The following is a 10541-nucleotide window of genomic DNA, read 5'->3' on the forward strand; positions in this document are numbered from 1 at the left end:
TGGATCGGGGCATGTTCCTTCCTCTGCTTCCTGAAGTCATCAATCAACTCCTTTGTTTTGTTGACATTGAGGGAGAGGTTGTCATGACACCACAATGCCAATTCACTTACCTCCTTCCTATAGGCTGACTCTTCGTTGTTGGTTATCAGGCCTACGAATCGTGGTGTTGTCAGCTAACTTAAACTGGCATTGTGGTGTCATGACAACCTCTCCCTTAATGTCAACAAAACAAAGGAGTTGATTGTTGACTTACCAGATGGGATGGCGTATCGCTGCAGAATGCTGTGGTAGCCATGCTGGTTAAGTGTGCCTTGAATTCTAAATAAATCACAGACAGTGTCACCAGCAAAGCACTCCCACACCCTAACACATCCTCATTGCTTTATGGTGGGAACCACACTTGCGGAGATCATCTGTTCACCCACACCATGTCTCACAAAGACACAGCGGTTGGAACCAAAAATCTCCAATTTGGATTTCAGACCAAAGGACAAATTCCCACCGGTCTATTGTTCATTGCTCGTGTTTCTTGGCCCAAGCAAGTCTCTTATTATTAATTTCGTCCTTCAGTAGCGGTTTCTTTGCAGCAATTCAACCATGAAGGCCTGATTCACACAGTCTCCTCTGAACAGTTGATGTTGAGATGTGTCTGTGAAGTTAAACCACACGGACACTGTGGTGAAGAAGGCACGTGAAGCATTTATTTGTCCTGCAATTTCTGAGGCTGGTAACTCTAATGAACGTATCTCTGCAGCAGAGGTAACTCTGGGTCTTCCTTTCCTGGGTCGGTTCTCATGAGAGCCAGTTTCATCATAGCACTTGATGGTGTTTGAGACTGCACTTGAAGAAACCTTCAAAGTTCTTGAAATTTTCCGGATTGACTGACCTTCATGTCTTAAAGTAATGATGGACTGTCTGTCACAAGCGTCAAAGTGAGTAGACCAAGGTGCAGCGTGGAATATGTTCATCTTGTAGTTTTAATGAAAGAAGAATGAACACTTTACAAATAAACAAAAAACCTCCTTCCCTCAGCCAGGGCATTGAAAATGGGTCGTGGATGGGTATTCCAGCATGACAATGACCCAAAACACACGGCCAAGGCAACAAAGGAGTGGCTCAAGACGAAGCACATTAAGGTCCTGGAATGGCCTAGCCAGTCTCCAGACCTTAATCCCATAGAAAATCTGTGGAGGGGCTGAAGGTTGCCAAATGTCAGCCTCGAAACCTTAATGACTTGGAGAAGATCTGCAAAGAGGAGTGGGACAAAATCCCTCCTGAGATGTGTGCAAACCTGGTGGCCAACTACAAGAAACGTCTGACCTCTGTGATTGCCAACAAGGGTTTTGCCACCAAGTACTAAGTCATGTTTTGCAGAGGGGTCAAGTACTTATTTCCCTCATTAAAATGCAAATACTTTTATAACATTTTTGACATGCGTTTTTCTGGATTTTTTTGTTGTTATTCTGTCTCTCACTGTTCAAATAAACCTACTATTAAAATTATAGACTGTTAATTTCTTTGTCAGTGGGCAAACGTACAAAATCAGCCGGGGATCAAATACTTTTTTCCCCCACTGTACCTTGTCACAAGTCAACCGATTATCTCAAACACATTAAGAAGGAAATAAATTCCACAAATTAACTTTTAAGAAGGCACACCTCTTTATTAAAATGCATTCCAGGTGACTACCTCACGAAGCTGGTTGAGAGAATGCCAAGCATGTGCAAAGCTGTCATCAAGGCAAAGGGTAGCTATTTGTAGAATCTCAAATATAAAATATATTTTTATTTGTTTAACACTTTTTTGGTTATAACATGATTCCATGTGTGTTGCTTGATCGTTTTGATCTCCTCACTATTATTCTACAATGTAGAAAATAGTAAAAATGAAGAAAAACCCTTGAATGAGTAGGTGTGTCCAAACTTTTGACTGGTACTGTTTATTTATTTATTTATTATTATTTTTACTTCAGTTTATTTGAGAAAATACTTTCTTAACACTTGTTTTTCTTAAAACTGCATTGTTGGTTAATAAGGGCTTGTAATTAAAGAATTTTACTGTAAGGTCAACATAGTGCTGTATTTTGTTGGTCACCCAATAGCGTGCTTGGCTGTACATATCGCCCTCTGAAGCGCCTTGCCGTCCGCAGCGGAGTTGCCGTACCATGATGTGATGCATCCCAACAGTCTGCTCTTCCTGGTGCTCCTGTAGACCATTGTGAGGCCCTCGGGACAAAGTTTTTTCAGCATCCTGAGGTTGAAGAGTTGCTGTCGTGCCTTCTTCACCACAGTGTCCGTGTGGTTTGATCATTTTAGCTTCTCTGAGATGTGTACACCGAGGAATTTGACGTTATTGACGGTCTCCACGGCGGTCCCGATGATGAGGATGGGGTTGTGTACAGCCTGGTTCCTTCTGAAGTCCACAATCGGCTCCTTTGTTTTGCTAACGTTGAGGGAGATGTTGTTTACCTTGCACAACGCCATCAGAGTGCCTACCTCCTCCTTGTAGGCCGTTTCGTCACTGTTGGTAATAAGGCCTACTACTGTTGGTAATAAGGCCTACTACTGTTGTGATGATGGAACCGCCTGAGGCCACGCAGTCCTACAGAGTGGTCATCTCTGTCCCAGTAGGGAACTCTGTCCTCTCTGTCCCAGTAGGGAACTCTGTCCCGGTAGGGAACTCTGTCCTCTCTGTCCCAGTAGGGAACTCTGTCCTCTCTGTCCCAGTAGGGAACTCTGTCCTCTCTGTCCCAGTAGGGAACTCTGTCCTCTCTGTCCCAGTAGGGAACTCTGTCCTCTCTGTCCCAGTAGGGAACTCTGTCCTCTCTGTCCCAGTAGGGAACTCTGTCCTCTCTGTCCCAGTAGGGAACTCTGTCCTCTCTGTCCCAGTAGGGAACTCTGTCCTCTGTCTCAGATTAAAATGAATCTGGTCATCCACTGATAACATTTCCCCCAAAAATCATATGATTTAAAAACCACCAAAAAATAGATTCTTAAATATTGTCAGTTGAAAACAATTTTATTAGAAACAAAATCACAACAAATCCTAAAAGAAATCTATGCCGTTTTGAAAAGTCAAGTCATTCAATGATGGTTGTCAATAGACGGTGATGACTGGTCCAGAGTCAGTGTTACTTATTACAGGAGGAAGAGGACAGATCATGTAGTTCCTGGTTGAAACTGATCTGGAGTCAGATTTGCTTCTGGCAAGAGGTGGTGGGGATCTCGTGCTTGTCATTACGAGGGTTAAACCGCACCTCAAACGTACATGTCAGACGCTGTAAAACAAACAATTACGTCACATTAATGTCAATAAACTGTACAGACACTGATCTATGAGGTCAATATTACATGGTGTACTGTATGTATAGCCTGAGTACCAGACCTGTCTGTGCTATTGTTACAAATGTGTCTGGGACATGACATGGAGCGGCAAGGAGTGGAATGATAACACAAACCGGTCTGGTACCCCCAGGTCACTATGTGTACCGCATGCTAGACATTTTTTTTTTTTTTTTACGTAAGTATAAGGCTGTAATGCCCAGCTCAGTATCTGCATTAAGTGCTTAAATCTCTCCATTAAAGGGAAGAACTGGTAAATCTGGAGCTTTCCAATGCAGAAGCACTTATTTCATAATTACACTTATGTAACACAGTGTCCCACATGGCACCCTATTCCCTAAATAGTGCACTACTCTGGTCAAAAGAAGTGCACTACTCTGGTCAAAAGAAGTGCACTACTCTGGTCAAAAGAAGTGCACTACTCTGGTCAAAAGAAGTGCACTATATAGGGAATAGTGTGCCATGTGGGACATACACCAGTTTCTAAGTCCCATACAGTATATCTGTATTGTTTGCTCTGTGTTTAGAAAAGGGACCTTTTTCCCCAGAACACAGGACTCCACATCTGAGTTGTTCTCTGTCTTCAGGCACTTGGTCTTCCCGATGATCACCTCCATCCTGTAGTTGATCATGTTCGTCACCTGTTTGGGTCATATAAACGAGAGCCTTAGTAGAAACAGCCATACGACCTATTGACATCAGCTTTTCAGTTGAATAAATTAACTAATAATGAGAGATGTTCGTACAATTATTTAAAATTAATGTTATGCAATTCTTACATGAATAGCAGAAGTTGTGTAAATTACTTTACCACTTAAAGGGAGGTAGTTAGAAGTATAGGAAAGTGTCCCAAATGGAAAAAGTAGTGCGCTCTAGGGTTAATAAGTGGGCATTTAGGACATAATCTAGAGGAAATAGGGGGCCATTTAGGACATAACCTAGAGGAAATAGGGGGCCATTTAGGATATAACCTAGAGGAAATAGGGGGCCATTTAGGATATAGCATAGAGGAAATAGGGGGCCATTTAGGATATAGCATAGAGGAAATAGGGCACCATATAACCTCGATTATACTGTCACCTGAGTCTCAGCAGAGATGACATTGATCAGTCTGAATAATTTCCTGGCATTAGACTGGATGTTAAAGTTGTCCACAGCAGCTTTAGCAGCGGTCTGCACCTCCAGGCTCTCAGGGTCTCTGCTGAACCAGCCACCCAGGGGCTGGATGTTCTCTACAACAACAACACTCAGTTACATTGGAGCTGAACAGAAGAGGGGAACTCTTTGAGAGGGAAACCCCCCAACATGTCCAGGAGAAAGTGGAACGGCGTCACTGCGCTAACTGAGTATTGCTCATTAGAAAGTGGAACGGCGTCACTGCGCTAACTGAGTATTGCTCATTAGAAAGTGGAACGGCATCACTGCGCTAACTGAGTATTGCTCATTAGAAAGTGGAACGGCGTCACTGCGCTAACTGAGTATTGCTCATTAGAAAGTGGAACAGCGTCACTGCGCTAACTGAACAGTATTGCTCATTAGAAAGTGGAACAGCGTCACTGCGCTAACTGAACAGTATTGCTCATTAGAAAGTGGAACGGCGTCACTGCGCTAACTGAGTATTGCACATTAGAAAGTGGAACGGCGTCACTGCGCTAACTGAGTATTGCTCATTAGAAAGTGGAACGGCGTCACTGCGCTAACTGAGTATTGCTCATTAGAAAGTGGAACGGCGTCACTGCGCTAACTGAACAGTATTACTCATTAGAAAGTGGAACGGCGTCACTGCGCTAACTGAGTATTGCTCATTAGAAAGTGGAACGGCGTCACTGCGCTAACTGAGTATTGCTCATTAGAAAGTGGAACGGCATCACTGCGCTAACTGAGTATTACTCATTAGAAAGTGGAACGGCATCACTGCGCTAACTGAGTATTGCTCATTAGAAAGTGGAACGGCGTCACTGCGCTAACTGAGTATTACTCATTAGAAAGTGGAACGGCATCACTGCGCTAACTGAGTATTGCTCATTAGAAAGTGGAACGGCATCACTGCGCTAACTGAGTATTGCTCATTAGAAAGTGGAACGGCATCACTGCGCTAACTGAGTATTGCTCATTAGAAAGTGGAACGGCGTCACTGCGCTAACTGAGTATTGCTCATTAGAAAGTGGAACGGCGTCACTGCGCTAACTGAATGGTATTGCTCATTCGGTGGGAAGATGTTTGTTGGTGGGTTGGACCGATATCGGACCGTTATGCAGAGGCTATAATCACTACAGGACTAGTGAAGGGTTAGTACTACTCTAGCATAGGACTAGTGAAGGGTTAGTACTACTCTAGTATAGGACTAGTAAAGGGTTAGTACTACTCTAGTACAGGACTAGTAAAGGGTTAGTACTACTCTGAAACAGGACTAGTAAAGGGTTAGTACTACTTTAATACAGGACTAGTAAATGGTTAGTACTACTCTAATACAGGACTAGTAAAGGGTTAGTACTATTCTAGTATAGGACTAGTAAAGGGTTAGTACTACTCTAGTACAGGACTAGTAAAGGGTTAGTACTACTCTGAAACAGGACTAGTAAAGGGTTAGTACTATTTTAATACAGGACTAGTAAAGGGTTAGTACTACTCTAATACAGGACTAGTACAACTCTAATACAGGACTAGTAAAGGGTTAGTACTACTCTAATACAGGACTAGTAAAGGGTTAGGGTTAGTACTACTCTAATACAGGACTAGTAAAGGGTTAGTACTACTCTAATACAGGACTAGTAAAGAGTTAGTACTACTCTAATATAGGACTAGTAAAGGGTTAGTACTACTCTAATACAGGACTAGTAAAGGGTTAGTACTACTCTAATACAGGACTAGTAAAGGGTTAGTACTACTCTAATACAGGACTAGTAAAGGGTTAGTACTACTCTAATACAGGACTAGTAAAGGGTTAGTACTACTCTAATACAGGACTAGTAAAGGGTTAGTACTACTCCAATACAGGACTAGTAAAGGGTTAGTACAACTTTTATACAGGACTAGTAAAGGGTTAGTACTAATCTAATACAGGACTAGTAACGTCCCAGTGCACTAGTTGTTTTTTAAATGTAGATTTTTTAGAATCCAGCACCCTCAGCACCCCTACTGCCCCAGGCACCCTCAGCACCCCTACTGCCCCAGGCACCCTCAGCACCCCTACTGCCCCAGGCACCTTCAGCACCCCTACTGCCCCAGGCACCCTCAGCACCCCTACTGCCCCAGCCACCCTCAGCACCCCTACTGCCCCAGGCACCCTCAGCACCCCTACTGCCCCAGGCACCCTCAGCACCCCTACTGCCCCAGGCACCCTCAGCACCCCTACTGCCCCAGGCACCCTCAGCACCCCTACTGCCCCAGGCACCCTCAGCACCCCTACTGCCCCAGGCTATGGTATTGCTTCTTTCTTTTTCCCTGTCCCTTACTGGGCTCGAACCAAGGATCTTCTGTCTCGCAAACACATGTGACTGCCCGTTTGACATCATAGTCAATTACACTAAAAAGAAAAGGTAACACTAGGGCAAGTGTGATTGAAGACATTTCAAGCTTGGCAGTGAGGTTAGGAAGCTAACTCCTGTACTAAAGGCTCCCCCATCAGCAGGGAGCAGTCAGTAAAATCAGAACAGCAACACAGTCCAACTCCTCTGACTCATAGGAACCGGAGAGCTGAGTGGGCAGGATGGCGTCAATAATGTGGTTAAAATGAAAATAAACACCCGCAAACTGAGTCACTTCTGCCTTCTGCCCAACTCAACATATGACATCAACTGCTCTGACATTTCTGAGACTCATTAACGTCTGGACAACAGACGTTAATTTTGAACACCTTAAAATGGCATTTGGGGAATCGAAAAAAAGTTCAAATTAAGGAGGCCAAAAATGTATGTACCAATTGGCACCAATCCCAGATTGCCCCATGAAATGTTTCACGTCCACCAGAGAAACCAGACTTTTAACACACGATGTCTTGTTAGTTCTGTTGACATCAACATTTTTAATTAATCTTCAAATTAACTGGGTTTGGATTAAGGTATTGAACCTTTTCATCATTTCCCTGTTTGGGGTTAATTAGTAAAGTACACAATCATTCTAATTTCAAGTTTGTAGTTACATTTCCTACAGCATCATTCATAACACATTGTTACAATTTCAAACACACTAAAAGACATTACGCAGTTGAGTTTATCACAAACAAAAAAAATCAACAACTTTAGATTGGATGCAGAATTAGCTGAAAATGGAATCTAGTTCACAGTAGGACCAGTAAGCGAACAGGTATTAACCGAGGTAAGGAATAGTAAGGTAAGATAAGCTAGTCCACAGTACTTACTCGCTGTGATGGGTTCCTCCTCTATGGGTTGAGGCTGCTCCTGTCCCTGGGCCACCAGGTAGAGAGTTGAGATCAGAGACAACAAGGGCAACAGCAGGGGAGCCATGGTGTTATGGTATCCTGGGCAGTTAGAAGAGTATCCTGGGCAGTTAGAAGAGTATCCTGGGCAGTTAGAAGAGTATCCTGGGCAGTTAGAAGAGTATCCTGGGCAGTTAGGTGAAGCTGTTAGCTCTTCAAAAGAGAGACAGAGAGAGACACAGAGAGACACAGAGACAGAGAGAGAGAGAGATTACCAGTAGCTTTCCTCTGTGGTCTGAGTCAGTTGCTGTTGAATGAGAGAAAGTAAGGGTTCTGTATTTAGGCACTGGAATGTTTAACCAGCCAGTTTAGTCCACACCCTCTTCCTGGCAGTAACAGCAGTAAGAGCTGAGCAGCCAGTCAGCAGGGCTTTAATATAGATGACTGAGTACTGGGCATTGGGTGTGTGGGTATTATGCCAGTCAGCAGGGCTTTAATATAGATGACTGGGCATTGGGTGGATGGGTATTGTGTGGGTGTGTGTATTGTTTGGGTGTGTGTATTTTGTGTGCGTAGGGATGTGTGTGTGTGTGTGTGTGGGGGGGGGGGGGGGGGTTCAAAGGTGTGGATGTTTCTATGTGAACCTAAATCACATTGTATTTGTCACATGCACCGAATACAACAGACTTTACCATCGCGGACAGACTGACGAGCCCTTCCCAACGATGCAGAGTCTAAATATATAAGGAATAAATCGTGCCACACCCCACATTCCCCCATGCTGTTCTTCATATTCTACTGTAGGTGACAGGGCAACACGTGTGGACTAAAACAACATACAACCAGTTATATCACAAAGCATTATCAAATTCATTAGCCAGCGACAGTAATTGAGAAACATTGAGAAATAGATGGAGCGATTATTTTGGGGTCAAATTAACCAGTTATCTACCTTTGATAAGCAGCTAGCTAGTTATAGCTTGCTGGTAGCTTGCTAGCTAGTTAGCTCTCAAGTCTTTCTAAACTAATATCTGACTAACTCAGAAATATGAAGTTATTTCTGAATGAAAGTTAACTGGCTAGTGCATTACGCTTTGTGACATTGTTAGCTAGCTATTCCTAGTTAGATAATGCTTTGTGGCATTATGTTAGCTAACTAACCTCAGTTAGATCATGCTTTGTGACATTAGGCTAGCTAGCTATCCCCAGTTAGATAATGCTTTGTGACATTAGGCTAGCTAGCCATCCTCAGTTAGATAATGCTTTGTGACATTACGTTAGCTAGCTTTCCCCAGTTAGATAATGCTTTGTGACATTAGGCTAGCTAGCTAGCCCCAGTTAGATCATGCTTTGTGACATTAGGCTAGCTAGCCATCCTCAGTTAGATAATGCTTTGTGACATTAGGCTAGCTAGCTATCCTCAGTTAGATAATGCTTTGTGACATTAGGCTAGCTAGCTATCCACAGTTAGATCATGCTTTGTGACATTAGGTTAGCTAGATATCCCCAGTTAGATCATGTGTTTTCACTTATTGCATCTGCATGCTTGTTGCGTTCTCCCTGGTGCACTCATTTGTTCATGATGTGAGCTGGCTGCTTGTTCTAAACAGTATAATATAATCTGTTCAAAACAGTGGTAGCATGTGCTGCAGTGGTCATTCGTTTTTTAACATGCAAAAGTGAAAGAGATGCATTTATTCTGTTGTTCAAATGCACAGATCACTTTATATATCCTGTCAAAAGAAACTACGGTAGTTTGAAAACTTGGCATCATATTTCTGTCATGCTGCTTTGCTGACAACTCTAGCCACCTCGAGCCCCAGTTATTCAGCCAATCAGCAGCCGCCACTGAGGTAGATGTGTACATGAATGCAGGGTTAAACCTGCCTCAAAACCAGCCAGTACAAACTGAATACAGGCAGCGAGTCAAGCGGCAGGGAAGGGAAGAATCCCCCCAAAACGCAGATCTATTCCCTATGGGCCCTGGTCAAGTAGTGCACTAAATAGGGTATAGGGCACTATTTAGGATGCACAATGACTGTCACTACTAATCCCCATTACTAGCATAATCCACCAACCTGCTGTCACAGAGACGCGCTGACCTCAACTCTTTACATGTTTATCAATGAACATTTAAATCTGAAGAGACTATGGCTTAAAGAATGTGAACATTTTCTGCTGTCACTAAACACAGCAATACACTGAACTCAACTCTTTACCTTTAACCTGATAAGAAGATTAATTAATTATGAGTTAAATTTCTTAGTATTAATGGGGCAGTGCAGTAAAAAATGTGATTTTTGCTGTGTTTTATATACACTGAACAAAAATATAAAACGCAACATGCAACAATTTCAAAGACTTTACTGAGTTACGGTTCATATACAGTTTTTTAAGATGGTGCCGGAGAAGAAGGCAGAGGTTTTACGTGCCCCCAAACAATTGCGTTTTTTTGTTTGTTTATTTGCGTTGTTTGTAACTTATTTTTTTTACTTATTTTGTGCATAATGTTGCCGTTACTGTCTCTTATGACCAAAAATAACTTACTCTCCACGGACTCCACGGACTGGCAGAATCCTTTTTTTCCTTTAACGAGTCTGACAAGCCCGACGCAAACGATATACTGCTTTCTCGGGAACAGGCCCAGATCCCCGTGATTTGCTTGAAGAGGAGGCAGAGAAAAAGGGGCCCGAGGGCAGGCTGCCTTCTGAGAATTCGTAGGCTATAGAATAAACCCCCACTTCCTTCCATTCTGCTAGCAAACGTGAAATCTTTGGAGAATAAAATAGATGACCTACGCGGAAGATTAAACTACCAACGGG

The 10541-nt window shown here is 43.1% G+C and overlaps 1 protein-coding gene across 4 annotated transcripts; it reads right to left on the reverse strand.

Moving 5' to 3' along the window:
* Nucleotides 1-2997: 2997 nt before the first annotated feature.
* si:busm1-57f23.1 (CY domain-containing protein) lies at nt 2998-8125 on the reverse strand. Of its 4 annotated transcripts, none has more exons than XM_029710592.1 (5): nt 7995-8125; nt 7702-7842; nt 4422-4573; nt 3878-3982; nt 2998-3277 (listed from the first exon to the last, which is right to left on the reverse strand). In XM_029710592.1, the coding sequence occupies exons 2-5, from the start codon at nt 7805-7807 to the stop codon at nt 3191-3193; spliced, it is 450 nt and encodes a 149-aa protein (XP_029566452.1). In that variant the 5' UTR covers nt 7808-7842; nt 7995-8125; the 3' UTR covers nt 2998-3190. The 4 variants fall into 4 exon arrangements, with proteins under 4 accessions (XP_029566452.1, XP_029566450.1, XP_029566451.1 ...); XM_029710590.1 differs by having other exon boundaries at nt 7702-7905; XM_029710591.1 differs by having other exon boundaries at nt 7702-7863; nt 7995-8112.
* Nucleotides 8126-10541: the final 2416 nt, after the last annotated feature.

The sequence above is a fragment of the Salmo trutta genome, chromosome 23 (genome assembly GCF_901001165.1).
Source record: "Salmo trutta chromosome 23, fSalTru1.1, whole genome shotgun sequence".
NCBI lineage: Eukaryota > Metazoa > Chordata > Actinopteri > Salmoniformes > Salmonidae > Salmo > Salmo trutta.